The 20,302-nt window shown below is 39.1% G+C and overlaps 1 protein-coding gene across 4 annotated transcripts; it reads right to left on the reverse strand.

Moving 5' to 3' along the window:
- Positions 1-241: 241 nt before the first annotated feature.
- On the reverse strand, positions 242-20,302 carry LOC122085675 (serine/threonine-protein kinase BSK7-like). 4 transcript variants are annotated; one of them, XM_042654173.1, is made up of 12 exons: positions 20,017-20,300; positions 19,536-19,886; positions 18,938-19,033; positions 18,599-18,822; positions 17,828-17,963; positions 17,229-17,362; positions 17,031-17,136; positions 16,145-16,230; positions 14,298-14,486; positions 12,519-12,671; positions 11,409-11,522; positions 242-1,005 (listed from the first exon to the last, which is right to left on the reverse strand). In XM_042654173.1, the coding sequence occupies exons 3-12, from the start codon at positions 19,017-19,019 to the stop codon at positions 754-756; spliced, it is 1,476 nt and encodes a 491-aa protein (XP_042510107.1). In that variant the 5' UTR covers positions 19,020-19,033; positions 19,536-19,886; positions 20,017-20,300; the 3' UTR covers positions 242-753. The 4 variants fall into 4 exon arrangements, with proteins under 4 accessions (XP_042510107.1, XP_042510106.1, XP_042510108.1 ...); XM_042654172.1 differs by having other exon boundaries at positions 19,536-19,896; XM_042654174.1 differs by having other exon boundaries at positions 18,599-18,819; positions 19,536-20,302.

Below are 20,302 nucleotides of genomic sequence, written 5' to 3' on the forward strand. Positions count from 1 at the left end.
CACAAATAATCCAAACTCCAGAGAAAGCTGTGAAGTGGGATCATGTATAATCAAAAGCCTACATATATGAGGCCCGCGGCCTCCCTCGTTTTTTTTTTGGGGGGTGGTGGGGGGTCGAGGATGTTATATCATTAGTTCATTACCCTACCTCTCAACCCAACAAAGATTTTGATTCTTTACATTAATCAATTCCCATAAACATCATGAAGCTAAGAAAATTGAGCATGTTAACTCAAAGAAGGAACAACCCAAACAAGAAGCAACCAATTTAACATCACCAAAGCAAACCAGAACCAGTTGCTGTACACAAATTACAAGTTTTGAAGAGTCTCATTACCCCTGTTCCCTTTGTTCCACAAAAATTGGCAGGAAAGACCATACAGATGTAAGTTATTGCAAGAGCATTTTAACAAATGTCTAACCTGAGGAAAAAGAGCTGATAATCTGTTCGAGGGGAATGATTTCACAAATAGGTAAAAAGAAAGATGCAAAGCCCCCTTTGACCACTAAAAATGACAACCTACCACCCATCCAAACATTTGCCAGGAATGCCTTCAAGAGCCAATAGAACCTGCCCCATGGCAGAGGTGGCATGAAAAAATAAGGAGGCTACCATGCGATTCAAAGCACCGTGTTGAATTTGGGAATCGAACAAGGCCCTGGTCATTATCCCCAGAAGGCATTACAATCATCACAAGGGCAGCTAGAGAAAGAAGTGACAGAGAGTTCCATGGATCCACCAGTCACTTCTCTCTAATGTCCAGCACCCGCATTTCTTTTCACTTCAAGAGCTGTAGCCTCTTTGAACGCTATTTGAGCTTCATTTTCCCTTCCTAGTGCACGCAGAGCGGCAGCTCGCAGATATGATGCAATGTGCCACATCTTGAAAATTGTTAGAGCTTGCAACGCATCATCCAGAGCTTCCTGGGGCATGTCACTCATGAGATGAGACAGGCTACGGCGTGCATAGACTGTTGGAGAAACCATGGTTCCAGCATTAATGAACTGCAAATAACAAAATCTGTTAGTTCATATTATGTGGATATTTCATCTACAATGTGGAACACAGTTAAAGGCACCTTCTGTTTTTAAACCACAAGGATGTACCAGCACAAACTGCATTGGATCGAAGAAAAGTTTTCGGTTCCAATCTGACAGTTCTCCAGTGACCAAAAGGAAGCAAATGTGGCATACTTCCTTCTTTTAAGAGAAAAAATAGTGAGATATTAAGTCATCTGACTGGGTCTCCTTTCACACAGATTACCCAGGTGATAGCTACCACTCCATACTCCTTGTTGTGTCAGTATCAATCTAGTGTATAATTGTACTCGTCTCATTATTTTTCTTTCCTCAAGTGTAACCTACACTTAAGTTATGTGGACCTGGCATTTATTGTAATCATCTTTTATCACATTAATATAAGTATCTCCACCCACCCAGGGTTTGGGTATATTCTGCTCCTCTCAAACCATGTGCAGTTCTCTCCATTCTCTCCTCTCTTCTTTAATGTCCAGGTACTGTTATCAAGTTCCAATGCCGTCACGTGGTATTAAAGCATTGATTTCAGTACCTGGGATTCCTTCTTCACTCTTGTTTTGAGTGTGGTTAAGGTTTTTCCCTCTTTTGGTGTACAGCCACCTATGCTATTTTCTATCTGGTAGAACCCTAGTTTTTCTCTCATGCAAGCTAGGGTTTCATCATTATTACTGAGATTATTGGAGACGGAAAAATTCTACGTGAAGATTCCCTTATCATGTGCTAGATTTGCTGTTATGGTCCTTGCTCAAGAAATTTCTATCCTTGTGCACAAGCGTTTGATTATTTATGGGTCTTTTAGTGGTGATGATGGTTATTTTCCTCCTCTGGTATGTCAAAATATCATTGTGAATACTGTTTTTTGGGCTGATCATATTCTTTTGGAGTGTAAGATCAGATTTTCTTTGTTCTTGCCAAACCCTAACTTTTTGGAAGATTTTCCAAGAACCCTATTTCTCGTGGGTTGATTGCTGTGGTTTTTGGAGGACTTTTCCTCTCTATACTGTGCTTGTCAAATATTGCTTGTTGTGGCTGGTTCCTGGTTTATTCTCTGTGAATTCATGAATTGCTCTTTATACAACATTATGGCTGATTCTAAACCTCCCATGGATGATGACAATGTTCAAATTATGTCTGTTAAACTAAATGGTGCTTTGAATTATCTTCTTCGGGCCCAAGTAGTAAAAGTGCATATCACAGCCAAACAGGAGATTAAATAATCTTACTTCGTCTCCACCGGCTACAGCCTTTTGTGGCTTCCAATGTCATGTTTCACATCACAGCACAGCCAAGGGTTTCTGGGATGACCTTAAGGAGAGTTACCCTCAATATACAAATATGTCCAGAGTAAATGATTTGTATGAAAAAAAAAAAACTCTCTTTCAAGCAGAACGGAAAATCTAATGATGACTACTATAGTGCTCTAACGGGCATGTGGGAGGGAATTTAATGTGTACCAGCGCCTCTTAAATTTGTCTGTTTAGACTCTAACCTTCAGCTTGTCAAGAGTCAAATATTTGTTGGTGAGAAGATTTCCCTCTATGAATGAAGCGTATTGCAACATTCAACGGATTATGTCCCCCTCCCTGTCTAAATCTGAACCCACCATCTCTTGCAAGGATAACTTTGCTTTTATTGTTGACACTGTTGACAATGGTGGTCCACACTTACCGCTCCCAGACCTTGCAGTAGCAGGAGCCTCGTGTACTGGGTTGCTCTTATTGTTGACAATGGTGGACGCGGTTATGGTTCTGGCTTTCCGAACAGAGGTCATGGACTGATCAGTTTGTCAGACAGTGTACTCATCGTGACCGCAAAAATCATACAATTGAGAAGTGTTGGGTCAACGATTGTAAGCCCTAATGGGACTACAACTGTTTGCTAACACATGTGTGCATGATGTGAGTGTTGAAGTGGCATGACACCAATCAGAGTTCTTCATCTGAGGTGGTTGGTTCCTCATCCTTGTCTCTCGTTAAGATGTTCAATCAACCATTAAAATGTGTCCAGCAGCTTGAGAAATCCACTTCCGCATTTACGGCCACATTGGCTTATTTGGCTCATCAAGGCATACCCACATGTTTTGTTTCCTCATCTTCCATTCCCTGGGTCATTAACACAGGTACGCCCTCCCACATGACCAGTAAGCTAAGCCTATTCTCTTCTTTTAAGAAGTCTAATTTTCTATCCCAAGTCATTATTGCAGATGGATCCTCTACTTATCTACTGTACTTTATTGTCCTAAATTACCAGTCAATCTTTCATTTGTTAGTTAGTTTATGAAGATTCTTAACTGTTCCATCACCTTTTAACCTTCCCATTGTGTTTTCCAGGATCTCAAGGCAAAGAAGACGATTTGTGGAGGGCATGAGAGGAATGGCTTGTACTAGTTTGACATTGCTTCCTCATCTACAGTGGTGTCTGTTACCTTTACTGATGCTTCTCCTCTCCACTGGTGCTACCAACTGGGACATCTCTCTCTCTCCAAGCAACAGTGTATGGTCTCTAGTTGCAAGTGTACCTCCTGTATAGAATCTGAAGCTTGTGAGCTTGGCAAGCATCACCACAGTTTTACCATCTCAGTGTCCGAGTCAATCTTTACTTGATTTAGTTCATTATAATATCTAGTGTCCATGTAGGGTTAACAATCGGTCTGGTTTTTCTCATTTTATCACCTTTGTTAACAATCACTCTTGCTTAACATGGCTGTATTTAAATATCGTTCTGAGTTTGTTTGTTTGTTTTTAAACAATTTCAAAATGAAATTAAGTTCAATTTGGTGCTTGTTTGAAAATTTTGCATATTGGCAATCCTCTTGAGATTACTCAACATTTCATCCTTCTTATATACCCCAACAGAATGGTTTGACAAAAAGGAAAAACCACCATTCGTTAGATATTGATTGATCATTTATGTTTCATATGGGTGTCCCCAAAATTTATTAGGGAAATGCTATTTTGATTGCTTGTCATTTGATTGATCAGATGCCTTCCACTGTTCTTTATAATATGTCTCGCTTTTTTCCGTCTGTTTTTCCAACTATCACCTTATTTGGTCCACCCCCATGCATTTTGTCTTTTTTCTTTTTTGTGCACGTTTCATTATCTTCGTTTGGTCATTAATAAATTGTCTCCCCGTGCTATAAAGTGTGATTTTCTTGGGTACTCTCCCACCCAAAAAGGATACTGATGTTATGATCTTGTTTCTCCACAACAGTTAGTTTTTTTTTTTTTTTTTTTTTTTTAGAGTACTCCCTACTTTGGCGGTGGTGTTTTTGGCTTAGGTCTCGTCTCTCCTAGTATACCACCTATTCCTAGAGTCATTCCTTTTGAAGATTCTAACCCCAATCTATAAGTGTTAGATGGGGTAATGACTTGTGTCAAATATGGCACCAACCCTCTTTATTTATAATAACAGTGAGAAAGTTCTAGAGAATTACAAAGACCATTAAACCCCTTATGGTCCGTTTAGCAAATGACACTTTCTCTAAAACCCATTACTACAACTCCCCCTCAAGTTGGTGCATAGATATCACATATGCCCAACTTGCAAATAATAGGATGAAGCATCATACTACTAAGACCTTTGGTAAATACATCAGTCAGTTGTTCACTATTGGGAACGAAAGGCACAGTGATAAGACACATATCCAGTTTCTCTTTGATGAAGTGTCAATCGATCTCCACATGCTTGGTTCGATCATGCTGGACAAGGTTGTGAACAATGCTAATGGCAGATTTACTGTCACAATAAAGCTTCATAGAAAAGGTGGCATGGGCAGCCAAATCTGTGTGAAGACCATGAAGCCATAGAAGCTCACAAATGTCATGTGTCATAGCAAGGAACTCTACTTCGGCATTTGAATGGGAAGCCACGGCTTGCTTCTAGCTTCGCCATGTAACAAGATTACCACCAACAAAGGTGCAAGAACCAATAGTAGACCTGCGGTCCTCAGGGGAACCTACCCAATCAACATCCGTGAAGGCCTCAACCCTAAAGTGATCATAAGGAGAAAAAAAGATGCCACGTCCTAGGGCAGATTTTAAGTACCGGAGAATAAGCAACACAACTTCCATGTGAGTCAAGTAAAGATCATGCATATAATGACTAACCATACGAATGACAAATGCTATGTCAAGGTGTGTATGAGAAACATAGATCAAGCGTCCGGCCCCACTAATCTCTGATATCTCTCCTTATCCACAGGATCACCTTCCTTGCTACTTAGGTGACCATTAGCTTCAATAGGAGTGTTTTCAACTTACACCCCAACATGCCTGTCTCAGAAAGAAGATCATGCACATACTTCCGTTGAGACTAGTAGATCCCACGAAAAGACCTAGCAACTTCAATGCAGTATCAAATCTGTCCTAGATCTTTGATCTCAAATTCCTCACTCAACTATCTCTTAAGGTGAGAGATTTGTGACAGATCATCACCGGTAACATCAATATCATCTACATAGACTATCAGAATAGTAATCTCCCCACCAGATCTCTTGATGAACAGAGTGTGGTCAGCATTGCTTTGAGAGTAGCTTTTAGCAACCATAGCCTTATGGAAACGCCTAAACCAAGTACGAGGGGATTGCTTTAGCCCATACAATGCACGCTTCAACTTGCATACCTTCCCTTGGGTTTTAGAGCAAGTGAACGTAGGAGGAATGTCCATATACATTTCCTCCTCAAGTTCCCCATAAAGAAACGCATTATTCACATCTAGCTGCTAGAGATCCCAATCTAAGTTGGCGGCACAAGCTAAGATAACACGAATTGTGTTCATCTTAGCAACTGGAGCAAAAGTCCCCTGTAATCAGACCCATAAGTTTGAATAAAGCCCTGGCAACTAGTCTAGCCTTGTACCAATCCACTGTACCATCAACCTTTTGTTTTACTATGAAGGCCCACTTGCACCCAATTATATTCTTTTGTGAGGGAACACACACCAGATCCCATGTGTCATTCTTCTTTAGAGCCTGAATCTCTTCAACCATAGTTGCCTGCTATTGTGAGTCTGCATTCGCTTCCTGCTAGGTATGGGGAATTGACACAGAGGAAAGAGAAGACACAAAACTATAGTAGGAAGGAGAAAGTGAATCATAAGAAACAAGTTTAGTAATAGGATGTAAAGTACAAGACCTAGTGCCTTTAGAACAGTAATAGGCAGCTCAAGGGATGGATCAATAAAAGGAGAATTACCTAGATCCAAGTGGACAAGATCAGGCTCGAGAAAAGACAACTGGCATGGTAGGGTAGATCCTGGATGTGTAGTGGTCAGAGTCTATTGTCTGCAACTATAAGCATGTATCTCTGGCAGAGGCAAAGCAGGAGTGTCACTCTCCCCCTGAAACGGGATAATGGCAGGGATAACAAGTCCGAAAGGCGGCACATCTTCCAATAATGAAAGGAGACTTCCCTGAAGAGGTGTCGCAGTGTAGTATAACGTAGATTCATGAAAGACAACATTCCTAGTCACAAACCAACACCGAGTGGGGAGGATGAAAACACCAATAGCCTTTCTAAGCAACATACCCCAAGAAAAATGCACCAGAGACCACAAGGGTCAAACTTTCTATAAGGATGATGATTGCGAGCATAGCAAACACTACTGAATACCTTAGGAGGAACAGAAAAAACAACAGAACCTTGGAGAAGATCCAAAGGGGAGCAGAAGGAATGGAACCGAGAAGGCATTCAGTTGATAAGAAAGGCAAAAGGGAGAATCGCGTCACTCCAGTACTGGGGAGGAACATGCATCTCAAACATAAGAGAGCGTGCTACCTCACAAATGTGGCAATTATTACCGCTCAACTACCCCATTCTGAGCCGGAGTATCCACATAACTGGTTTGATATCCATGAACGAAAAGGTAAGCCTGAAAGGACCCCTCGAAGGTTCTTAATGGTAGTACCAAACTGAGTCTAAACTATGCAGTAAAACTACTGAAAGCAATAGGTCTCGCCCTTGGTTCACATTATATTAACCCAAGTGATCCGAGAATGACAATCAATAAAAGAGACAAATCATCAATAACCATTGACAGACACATAACGGGATGGACCCCAAATATCAGATTGTATCAATGAAAAAGGAATGGCACTTTTCTTTTCGGAAAACAGAATAAGTGATCCAAGGTTCCAATGAGGTACTTGTAATAGCCATGGGACTTTATGGAGACGCAGACCCAACATGACCACATAATGTAATTTGTGCCATCAAGCTTGATAACACAAGGAAGAGTCATGGCGTCTCCGTCAGTAGAAGCAAACGAGCCGGTAGGTATAGTTGCTACTCAAGGGGACTGTGCAAATAAAAGAAACACTAGTTGGAGATAGAGAAAGCACCAAAACCCGAAAAAGACTAGAAACCCAAAAATCGATAAAAGGTAAAACCCTAAGAAATCGATTTTGGAGATAGCTCTGGAACAGACCCCTTAAACGGAAAAGTGGTTGGTACATACCACTACAAGGATAAGGAGCACCAATAGCAACAAACATCAAGACGATCAGAGCTTCGAGCAGGAAAAAGCATTCTGGCAATGAAAAAAACGATTTTAGGGGTAAAAACCCTAAAAATCAATGAAAAAAGGGTTTAGGTCTCTCAGATCATTGTAGAACAGAGTCTGAGAGCCCAAGGAAAGGATGGATAGAGGCTAGAAACCCTCTTAGTGGTTCAAGAAGCTCCCACCACATGAGAGAGGCAGATGAAGAGAGATAGAGGGAGGCACAAATGGAAGGAGGCGGTAGGGGAGAGAGAGAAATGAGAAGATGGAGAAGAGGAAGAGCCCTTAGGGTTTCGGATCCTATGGTTCAAATACCATGTTGGATGGGGTAATGACTTGTGTCAAATAAGACATCAGCCCTCTTTATTCATAATAACAGAGAGAAAGTTCTAGAGAATTACAATGACCATTAAACCCCTTAGAGCCTGTTTGGCAACTGAAACTTTCCCTAAAACCCATTATTACAACAATAGGGATATCATTATAGGTATGTAAGCACCATCCCAAGTTGTCACCGCCAGTTGCAACCACTCCTCACTTCTCCCAATCCAATTCTTTGTATGAAGGTCCTTTTACGAATGAAATGTGTATTACTCTTTAGAAAGGTACTTGTTCTTGTACTAAAAACTCTTTGGTTGCCTATCTAATTGCTAATTATGTCTATTTCCCATCTTTTTTTTTCTTCATACATTTTCCCTCTAATTGACATCCCACTCTATTCCTACCAAATACCAAGACGTTTTATCTTAGCATAGTGGAAGTCAGCCATTGATGTGGAAATGGATGCCTTACTTTCTCGTAAGACTTGGAATTTGATATATCTACCTCCAGGTAAGGATCTTATGTGGTGTCATTGGCATACCATTAAGTACAATCTTAACAGTTTGGTTGAGTGTCTGAAAGCATGTTTGGTTGTTATGGGCTACACTCAGACCTATGGAGTTGATTATTTTAAAACCTTCTCTCCTATTGTTTGTCTGAATTTCATGAGAGTTTTGATCTCTTTGGTTGTTAACTTTGAATGGCCTCTTTTCTAGTTAGACATCAAGAATACGTTTTTGTACAGTGATTTGCATGAGGAGGTTTATATGGAACAACCCCCTAGGTATGTTTCTCAAGGGAAGAGCGCTTAGAAAGTTTGTAGGTTGAACAAAGCTATTTATAGGTTGAAACTAGGGGTGTCAATTTGTCAGGCCGGGCCAGTCTCAATCTCACCTAGCCGGGCTTGGCAAGCCTATACCCTTGGACAGTGACCTACCTATTTAATGATTGAGTCGGTCTCGGTCGGGCTTAGTCGGGTTTCGGGCTTTAACCGGGCTTCTCCTAATCAGACTAACCAGGCCTTAAACGGGGTATTAATGTATCAATAAAGCCTGAAATGGTCTTCAATTGTCTTAGATTTACGATTTTTAATATATAGAGGAAATTGCATTCCCCTCCCCTGGACTATGGCCTAATAGCAGGTTCCCCCCCCACGTACTTTCATAAATACCAATCCCCTCCCCTCTAGTTTGAAGATTCTTTCAATCGTCCCATAAGTGACTGACGGTGTAAAAACTGGCCTGTAAAAATACCGACTTTCCCTTGTGGAATCTACATATATTCCTTATATTTTCTTCATCTTTGGACCTGCCTTCTTGTTCTGAAACTTCCCTCACGCATAGAAGAATGCTCAGCCTCATTCACATCCCTGACCGACACCTTACTCTGAATCTGTAGCTCTTCTACAACTATTTTGACTGCCTATGCAACCTTGGCTTCTTTTTCATTATTAACGAGGCCGCTCCCATTGATATTCTGTTCTCTAGCGATACTGTTACGGCCAGACATGATATTGGTAGAAGAAGACCATCGTGTGAAGGAGAATTATGGATAGCAGAGTAAAATTGGTATCTGATAAAGCAACTCACGTATGATTCTTCTCAAGCAGCTACTTTCCTTGCATCTATAACAGCTTAATTTCTTCTTTGTCACAGAAATTGCCATATCTGGTTCTGGTGATCAACAAACATTTTTATGACTATCCACTTGGTCTGCTGGGGAATATAGGCAAGTGTAAAGTACACTTTAAGTTGGACGCAAGAGTATAATTGGACGCATCTCTTTATTTTTCTGTTCTTAAGTGTAAAGTACACTTTAAGTTGTATAGACCTGACCTGTGATGGGGATTCACTCTAACAGTACCATAGAATCTAGAATCCCATTACAGAATCGGAGTGCTCACAAAACCAGAAGGATAACCACCAAAAGAAAACCCCAATCTAGGGTTCAGAACAAAAACCAAGCTTGGGTCACATGACGGTAATGAACAGTACTTCAATCCCTCAAAAGAAGATGAGAATCCAATTGTTGGATTCCAAGTTATGGCCACAAGGTGAAATTAGAAACCAAGTACCAGATTTAGAAACAGCAATAAATCCCCATATCCACATGATAAATTAGCACGAGAATATGGAAAGAAAAATTACTCCATGAGTTAATCAACATATGAAAACCAATTCAATGATTCATTCCAATGGCCAGATGTTCTAGATCAGCAATACACAAAATAGAAGCTCAAGTCCAGATTTAGAAGCTAACTGTGTATGTCTCCATCCATAAGGCTGGATACTGTAAAATTCCAGTGCAAGAGAGGATGGTACCAAGAGTAGAAAACCTCAAAAACTTCTGATGGTTGAATTCTTCAAAACAGCAGCAGCACATAAATAGAAACTTAAAACAGAGAAGCCGTAGGCATGATTGCAGCAGAGATCTGAGTTCTAAATTGACACCTTCAAAGAGCAGCAGCAGTGGTCTTCTTGAAAGTCTCGACAAATCAGAACCTTAGTATCAACAGCACATCAACTAGCACTCAAAGGGTTCTTTGGTAGTCTCACAAATAGCCCAGATGCAGATTATGAAAATAAAACTGGAGTAAAAAGAAAGTAGAGGAGGATAGGAGGAAGAAGAGGGATAGAGTCACTCTCTCACAGACTGGTTTCTCACCAATGGTCTCACACCATGGACTGTCTCTCACAGCAACTGAATTGCACAGCATTCAAGGCAAAGCCCAAACATCAAATCCTGGTTGCTGTAATCCAGCCCCATATTATTAATAGCTTTCAAAAAAATCCCTCACTTGCATGGGGAATAAAGTTCATTACAAGATAATGATCTAATAAAAGTTGAAACTAATCTATATTGCTTTCTAAATCTAGTTACAGAAAAATAAAAACTTAAGAACTCCTAAAATTGAAACTAATGCCAATTAACATCTTCTTAAAGAGACCCTACACAAATCAGCAACCACCCCCATAAATATTCTCCACACAAGTCCAGAATGGGTCCCACTAAATTTGTCAAAGTAACAACCAGAATTTGTGCTGGTCGATGGATACATGGACAACACAATCTGTAAAATATGGCTTAAATCAGGTCCACTGCTGGTCACTATGACCTGGCAGGTAGGCTACTGGTATGGCTGGTTCTTAATTCTTATCCATCGATCTATATCAGCCTAGCCACTTAAATCACATGGACCTGTCCATTATTGTAATTTTCTTTTATCACATTAATATACGTACCCACAGTTTGACTATTCTGCTCCTCTCAAACCGTGGGCAGTTCTCCCCATTCTCTCTTCTTCTCTTATTCTCTTCTCTCTTACTTAATGTCCAGGTATTGATATCAAGGTCTAATGCTGTCACAATCCCAACCCGTAGTAATGTTGCGGAAAGTGGAAAAAGCAGTAGCAATGAAATGTTAATAAATGGAATACCATCCCGAAAATTATGGAACAAGACTGCTACAGTCTAAAGTAGTAAAGTGACTTGGAAAATGATTGCAATTAATGTTATATGATATCCAACAAAAGATCTGTAACAAATTGTGACCTGGGTATAAGAATCAATCGCAGCCCTGAGCTCTTTGTGTCGAAAAGCGGCATCACCCTTTTTCTTTAAGTTCAATGTCTCCTGCATTTGGTTGGTCCACACTTGGAATGACAACTGCAGGATGAGAAAACCAACAGTGAGCAAGAAAACTAAAAAAATAAATAAATCGAGCATTATTGATAAAAAACCACATCGAGTACAGGAAAGAATGAACTATGCCAAGCAACAAAAATAACAGCTGCAGGATGAAAACAAGCAATGGGACTATATGAACATCAGGGAATCTAGTGTAATTAGTGGTAGTATGTGCTTTCCCATGCTTAGGAAATAATAAATCAGCAACGCATATGAATAAAGAAGAAAAGTAATGTACAGTCCTGAGCCAGTAGCATAATTTAATTTCAGAGAACCTCAGCCAAGAGATGTGGCTTGGATCCAATCTGTTTAAAGAATAAATAAGCACACAATGAATACAAGATATACAGGTGAAGCAGATGAATCCACCCACACAAAGCAAAGTTCTACACATCAATTTCCATAAATTACTACAGGTAGGAACCATTGGTGTATGACTCAAACATATGCACTTTCAATAGGACCTTTCAATGTTTACAGTTTTAATTGACTCTTCTTTCTTTTTCAATGTTTTCTTAGGCTGCGTACATTTGCCCCTCCCAGACCCTGCAGTAGTGGGAGCCTCGTGCACTGGGTTGCTCTTCTTTCTTTTCTTCGCCATTGCCATCATACAGCCAGAGCCTTATCCCCACTTTTTGGGTCTGCCAAACAGATTCTGATTTGCAATTCAACTATCTATAACCATCTGAGCATGCACGTGCAACATTGAGTTACGTTAATGAAATGGAAATGATGCAGCGCCAGTTGCCAACCAAATATGAACCTCCCATATCTGAGCTTGGGGTTCTCAATGTTAAGCTTTACTTGAAACTGGCAAATTTAGTAACCCAACTGATTATGGTAACAAAGCAAACTACTAGCTAAAATAAGGTCCTATATTTTATGTGTTTTACACTGACCAACAAAAAGTACCTAATAGATTTTTTTAACCTTCACTAAAGAAAGTCTGAAATATCAGAGCTGTCAGAAACAAACCTCAGTTGCCGTTCCCTCATCATCTTTGTAAGCAATTTTCTCTAAGATCTCATGGATGGCAGTCAAGTCCATTCGTGAACAAGCATCACCAAGAGGGGACAGAGGGAAGAGTGCACCACTATCCGGTATACCCATCAACACATTAGAAAGAACCTGCAATACATATCCGTTCAATTGTAAACATGACTCTTAATTCAATTTCAAATGCACACAAAGTACTTATGCCACTGGTAAGATGTTTTCAAAATTCAACAAACGCAAATCTTATCGTGGCTGCATCTAGGCTAAATTGTATGGCCAAATTAAAGTTGGAAAGGATTGGAATGAACCTGCATGGCCCAAAATCAAGACAAACCAAGATATTTTTCATGCAACTTCCCCACCCCACTCCACCCCCCAAAATCCATGCACGCGACCATGTGTTTGGATGAGTTCATGAGACTGCCCAGTAGGCCACCCAAAAGTATGTGGGCACTGTCAACAACTCCTCATGGAGGGAGGGAAGTCAGTTTCAGGCATGGAGAGTGGAGACATCAGGGTTGCAGGTGGCCGTAGCGGCAAGAGGGACAGTAGAGAGATGACAGTTGTAAGCCCTTGGGTTCAGTTACATCACCAGCTATAAAGAAAAGAATGAGTGAATGAGGAGGACAAGCTTCCATAGTTGTACTTTAATTTTCAAAATGGCAGGTCAGGTTCATTTTGATAAAATTAATAATAATAATAATAATCATCATAATAATAATAATTAAAAAAAAAAAAAAAAGGAACATATAATGTCATACAAGGTTGGTTCAGGTGATGCAAGGCATTTCTTTCGACCCTTAAAATTGGCACACGCAGAAGAAGGTAAACATTGGAGTTTATGGTAAAATTTCCAAAGCACCATATGTGCTTTTGACATTTTTTATTCATGCCAACTAAACATAAGATGTGCTTAGTGCCAGTAAAACTAAAACACTTATTTATTAATGTACGAGTAGAGTCCCACAATCTGTTTTAAGTGTTCATTGTCAACAAAACATAAATATAAGATATGCTTATCATCAGTAAAACTAAAATATGGGGGATACATATTGTAGAAAAGCAAGAGATATCTATGCCAATATCATAAAACACCCATAAGGTATGTACATGTATACACCGAAAAGTTATACGTAATAAATCACTGTAAGGTATAAACATGTATACACTGTGAAGTTAGACCAAACTCTCCAAACAAAATGTATGAAGGAAATTTTCCTTTTGATCACCAAACCGAAATGGCCACCAAAACGAGCGTACATAGCTAATAAGATCAAAAGCAATGTATATCAGATAATCCAACATGATGTAAGAACAACCAACATCAGATCATATACCACCACAAAAAGAAGCAATTGCACTTTAGTTAGCAACATGGATGGAAAATATTGAACCATGATCTAAAGTACCAATTTGAAAACATTATATCCTCTAAACAAGGGGCACAGACCCTCTCTCAAACTATTTTCATTTGACAGTTGCCACAGGCCCACAAGGAAGACAATGATTAAAGCACAGCTATATGGCAAAATAAAATTATGAATCTTCAGTAAAGAATGTGGCAAAAGCTGGTAGAGTCAACCATTAGTCTAACATAAATTTGCAGAATGCAGGGCCATTATAAATTAAGGTTCTTCTATAAGAGTCGAGCATGTATGGACAATCCAATCAGCCTCCCCAAATCTGAGGTCTTAGAGGATCAAATGTGTCACTACAGATATAACCTCCACCGGTTAAGAAAAGGAAAACTAAGCTGACCTCAGTTTCCTTCTGAAGAGGAGTCAAAGAAGCCAATAATGACTTTGGATTTGGCCGTTCCCGAGGTTCATATTGTAAACACCGAGATGCTATGCGTACCAACTCAGCCCCATCATCATTTGAAAATTGACCTTCCAAGCAAGAATCTGTCAGCATCTGAATGTTCTTGTCCCGTATCAGGTCAAGAGCCTGGCAGAATAATTCAGAATAAGCATTAGATACATATAAAACACAGTATTGTAAGAATAATATCAAGCCACAAGATGGCCTTCGCATATCCTAGTGGCACCCATCATAAGCTCAGCAAAAGTCATCTCTTGGATACTACAGATGCTACCAAAAAATTGAGCAACATGATCAGAACATAAATAAAACCCATACATTTTTAAAAGCTCAAAAAATAATGTTGGAGAATAGGGGAAATAGCAACTGCAACTGACTACCATGTTCCTTACTGTGAAATAACAGACAATAAGTTCAAATAAAATAGACCTTAAATATAACAGAAATGGAAGTTCAGCACTTCAGCAGCACATCACATCAGCATAGATACAAAACTAAATATTTGAAACCAGAATAATAAACACGAATTGAAGAAAAAAAATGCCTCAAGTGTTGAGACAAAGAAACCAGTGCACAATTGTGATGAATGCAATGATGCTTAGTGAGCATATCCATTAAAGATAATGGTTCAAGGTAAAAAACTGCAACTTATGGCATTAATCAGCATCCTTAATTTATACAAATAACTTTCAATCTAACCCCCACCCCACCCCCCCCAAAAAAAAAACCCTAATCAAAGGTCTTGTTTAAGATTGTAGATTTGGTCCACTAAGCTTGAATCACAACAGTATCCTTCATATGTAAGATCTCAGATCCCCAATTTTTTCGCAGATAACAATGACATTTGTAGGCTACTCAGTCCGGAGGTTATTCCATTTGGCATTCCCATACTGCCACTCTCCAGAGAATCTGATGTAGGTGCATGGCACTGCTCTGATGCTTCTGCATCAATGACATCAAAAAATGCAGTCCCAATAGTAGCAGCTCCTCATACTTCCAATTGTCAACATTGGCACATTAAAACTCAAGTACCGCATTTCATTTAATTAATAGGAAATAAAGCAAGGCCTTCTTTCTTATGTTACCCAGATAAAGAAGGTTATCACATTTTGCAGTATCCAACCTGAAAGTTTAAATTGATAGAGAAGTACCAACATAATACAGCACCCATTTCTAAGTGTACCTGAAAGTCAGATTGACAGCAAGTACCAACATAATATGGCACCTGTTTCTAAGTGTACCTATCACTCGCTTTCTTTCCCTAGACAATTGTGACCCAGATACAGCAGGTCATGTCGTTTTGGAGGGTCCAAGATGGAATTTCATAGAAGTACAAATATCATATGGTAACCATTTCTAACTACACAGATCACTGGCATCTTTTTCCCCTTGTCTAATACTCTAATGTTTTGGATATCAATAATAAGGGGGGAAATCAAGAAATCATATTCTGAAAAATGTTTTCCAGGAGCAGATTAGTTGCAAATGCCAAAAAATAATGATGACCGTGGGGAGGGGGGGAAGATCTCGACACATTGTTCCCTTTCCTCAACTGCAGTCTACTGCATCAACCAGTAGATCTATCTATTGACCACCTCTCCTCAAGCATATCTTCTCATATGCTTCAAAAGAGAATATGGACACAACTAGAAGACACTCAACCACCAATGACCTTACTGTTTCAGCTACATATACCGAAGTGCTCAAGTTAATTTATATATGAATCAGGAGCCACAAGTAACATTAAGAAAGAATTAGCCTACAGAAAGAAACAATAAACCTACACGACTGGGAGGAATGTGTTTTCCACTGAGAAGGTCCAACAGAAGGGTGCCAAAGCTGTATATTACACTTTCTGGTGTCACTCTTCCTACAGAAAAAGGAAAAAACTTAAGTATGAGATCATAGAAGCAGTTTGAAAGATCACTAGGAGTACTTAAGACAACAATTCATCACATGAAATGTTCCACAGAGTATATAATCAACTGGAAGAATTGTAGAGACATTTGACCAGCCCAAGCACATTATTTCATTCCACATAGAAGTATATAAAGATCAACCATAAAATAATAGAAAAGGGCATACCCAATGCACAAGGCTCCAACTACGGGGTCTAGGGAGGGTCATAACGTACACAGCCTTTCCCCACTTTGCGGAGAGGCTATTTCCCAACACGAACCGGCAACCATTAGGTCTCAATGGAGCAACCTTACCGTTGCGCTGAGGTCCACCCTCTATCAACCATATATATATATATATATATATATTGAGGGGGGTGGGGGTGAGTAAGCTCGGGTGGGAAAAGTATGTAATGGGCCTGAAAGCCAGTTGACATAGTATAATAATGTGAAACCGGAAATAAGTGGACAATTTAGCACCCCATCCCCGAAACAGATTTTTTTTTTTTTTTTTTTTTTTGGGGGGGTGGTGGTGAGGGCAGATGAGTTCCCAGCAAGAGTCCTGATGAGCTCCATAGAGATTCATCCAAGTATAAAATGATAAAGATACAACAACAATTCATCATTGTCCCAACTAAATGTGGTCGGCTTATACAATGAAAACAATGAAACCTCAAAAGTACATCCATCTGGTTGCAACAAAAAAAAATCTAGAAAAGCATTCCATAACCACTTCCACAAATGAACAAACTATTCTGAAAGGGAGGAGTACCAGTTCTCAAATACTCTGGTGGAGTAAATGCCAAGTTTGTACTATAACTTTTTCCATCCCGACTATTTTTCATCAGGCCAAAGGGTGAAAGTCTGGGGTCACCATCCTGCATGGGGCTAATACAAAATGAGACGAATGTAACAATTTAAACTCCTCAATGCAGAAGTGATCAAATTAAAAAGATGACCAAGTGATTACATCATCAAATAAAATTCTGTAGGCATTAAGATCATGGTAAAGGGGGCGCCCTTTGCCGGTACAATATTCCAGAGCCTGTGCAAGATGCAGAGCCACCCTCAACCTCATTGCCCATTTCATAGGCTGATTTTCCCCTGGGACAGTAAGGCAAATAAAAAATAATACATGAAGTAAACGTCCATTCAATAGAAAAAAAAAATTAAAATAAAAATTGTTGAATGGATAGAATAGCAAGGCGTATACATTGTTTTCAACCAATTGTCTTGAAAATTACTGTGAAGGACATTAGTTTGATTTCAAACTGACGAAATTCTCATCCACATAAGCTGCTAGTATGAATCCGAGTAACTTGGCAAAATAGTATTCACAAGTACTACCCAATATTGGACTAAGGAATGGAAGAATTGATCGGGAGACCAAGAAATCAAGGAAGAAAATAGCTGACTGCATAATTTCAATCTCCAACTGAGAAAGAAAACTAATTTCATTTCCGACCATATCACAGAACTTAGTCTGAAAAATAAAATAAAAATCCTTGGAGAACATGCCAAAGAAGCTCACAAGGCCAAAATAACACTCCACATCGAGCAGAAACTTACAATGAAATAGGTGTTTCGCAAGCGTGTCATTTGGCATATATTCTGCCACAAGCAATCTCTCATCAGCTTCACAACAACAACCAAGTAGATTCGCCAATCTATGGTTGCGAAGCTGGCCAACGGATCTTGCCTCCTCCTAAATTTATAATAGAAAGTTACCCAAGTTATGATACTGCACAGGATGAAATCAAAGTATATCAAGGATAACCAATTGAACAGAAAAAAAAAAAAAAAAAAAAATTGCAGGAGAATAGGCAAAGGAAATTATGTTCGGATATGTATGCTCCGCTGAAAAATCAATGAATATCAATTGAAGGAGGAGGCAGGGTGAAAACTTTCTCATTGAGAAAACTATAGGGGTTTAGAAAAATGACCTTCTCTCGATGGCCATGGTTATGATCTAAATTAGTAGCTTAAACATAATCTAAGAAACCCCTGAGACATGAAAGTGGAATAGTACATCCATAAAAGAAAGGAATAAGTATAACTACAATAGATAAAAAATATATATAAAAAAGAAGCAAAATAATCTCCACATTGCAGCTACAAAAGCCACGAACTAATATGTTTTCACTTTTCACCCAAATCACAAATAGAAACTTGAGGCAATATTGGAACTCTACTTCTCTTTTTGATACAGAGCACTCAATAGTTTCCATCAAAGAAATTAGTTTATGAATTCATAAATAAGACTAGAAATACAGCACATGGAAGATAACTTCATGATTAAAAATACAAGATTGAAAAATCAAAAAGGTAACTAGCACTTGCCAAGAACTGCCGTGCATCAGGCCAAGCTATCCTATTGAATCTCTTAACAGCAATATGCCTTTGATTCTCCAGCTTCCCCTTGTAGACAACATTTGGTGCTTTTTCCCCATGCTCAGACACAATGTTCTCTACAGCAAAACCAGATGTAGCAATCCTAAGCTGCTCCAAAGAATACTCACGGAATGCAGGCAAGCCATAAGCCTCACTCTTCTCCACATTCTCTGCTGCAAGGAACAAAACAAATCATCAAAATCATCACTTCATTCCCAATAAAATCAAACAGCTTGATCACCTCGAGACCCTGAAAAAGAACAGAGCACACAAAAACATTCCACTCACTAATATCAGGCGCCTCCAGAACTGATCCCTTAAATTGTGAACCCATACAACATGGCGTGAGCTTGGAGAACTGATATCCCATCTTGATATCAGAACCTGTAAATTTTGAAATCTTAGAACGCTGTTGAAGTCATGGACCCAAAAGAACATCTATTCTAAATGCCGATCCAGTCGATTCAGCCTCGCAAACTAATTTAATTCAATCCTGTACGAGTTCCAAAATTTACATTGCGGGAACGTTGCCAAACAATGCTAAATATAAACACCCCCCTCATCTATGATTCTTCCTTTGGAAACGAACTTTAAAACGGTCCCAGATTTGGAAATAGCATCATTAACATTTAAACTAGTTGAGGATAGAGGATAACGAAGGTATGTCTAGGATTTTAGAGTGAGAAACTAAACAACTTGCATTGTGGTACAAGTAAATAACGATATCAACGGCACATTTGCATCTACTGGTTGAATCAGAAAAGTTCAATTGATAAAACTAAAATTTGCTAATCTATAATCCAATCTTAGTAAATACTTTTGCAAAATAAGTCAGAGGAACAAGCAAGAATTTCCATATATTTCGTGAATAAAGAAAAGAGGATACCTAAAGCTTTTCCCCCTTCACTCACTTCTGACGCCGAAATCGCATGAACTGCTTTAGCCGGAACCAAATGCTCAGTCAAAAGAAGAGCTCTCCAGCTTCAAAAGCATACTATTCCATCTTCGCAAATAAAAGCCAATACGAACATCAATCGAGGTACTGACTCTTTGAACTAACCAGAACTACCTTTTCGATCGAATCCACACTAAAGAAACCAAGTTTCCAATTTAAACGCATGAAATTCTCGGAGATGTACTCTTAATCTTCATCAACAGAAGCTTCAGAAGAACCAGAAAACCAATAATGGGAATCTGACAACTAGATCGAAGCTCCAAGTGATCAAAAATCGAAGTCCTTCAACATCCTCGATTCCATCAAATCAAAAAGATACTTATAATAAAAAAATAATTTAAAAAAAAAAAAAAAAAGAATATTCATACAAGATTGACAAAGAAAGAGAGAGAGATTATGGATCTCATGATACCGTCACTAGCTCTCAGTCTCTCACTCATATACTCCCATTCCCTTCGTTAGCCATGCTTATTCCTGCATTTCCCACCGACATACCTCGAATTTTCTTTTCTATAAACCCTAGTTTACTGCCATTATTTTAAGAACAAAAATCATCTGTTTTCTACTTCAACAGTAAATATCTAAAAAAAATCCTCTTTATTTAAAAAAAAAAAATTAAAAAATTAAAAAATCCAGTTTCCACCGCCATTGATTATCGATGATGACGAGCTTCGTCTTCTCTGAGAAACATTTAAAAG

This window comes from Macadamia integrifolia, chromosome 8 (genome assembly GCF_013358625.1).
Source record: "Macadamia integrifolia cultivar HAES 741 chromosome 8, SCU_Mint_v3, whole genome shotgun sequence".
Classification (NCBI taxonomy): domain Eukaryota; kingdom Viridiplantae; phylum Streptophyta; class Magnoliopsida; order Proteales; family Proteaceae; genus Macadamia; species Macadamia integrifolia.

Coding starts and splice junctions, on each gene's coding strand:
- LOC122085675 (XM_042654173.1), bottom strand. CDS start 19,019: ATGGGATATCAGTTCTCCAAGCTCACGCCATGTTGTATGGGTTCACAA. Junction 18,823..18,937: donor TCTGGAGGCGCCTGATATTA/GTGAGTGGAATG, acceptor TGTTCCTTGCAG/CAGAGAATGTGGAGAAGAGT. Junction 11,523..12,518: donor ATGAGGGAACGGCAACTGAG/GTTTGTTTCTGA, acceptor CTCATCCTGCAG/TTGTCATTCCAAGTGTGGAC.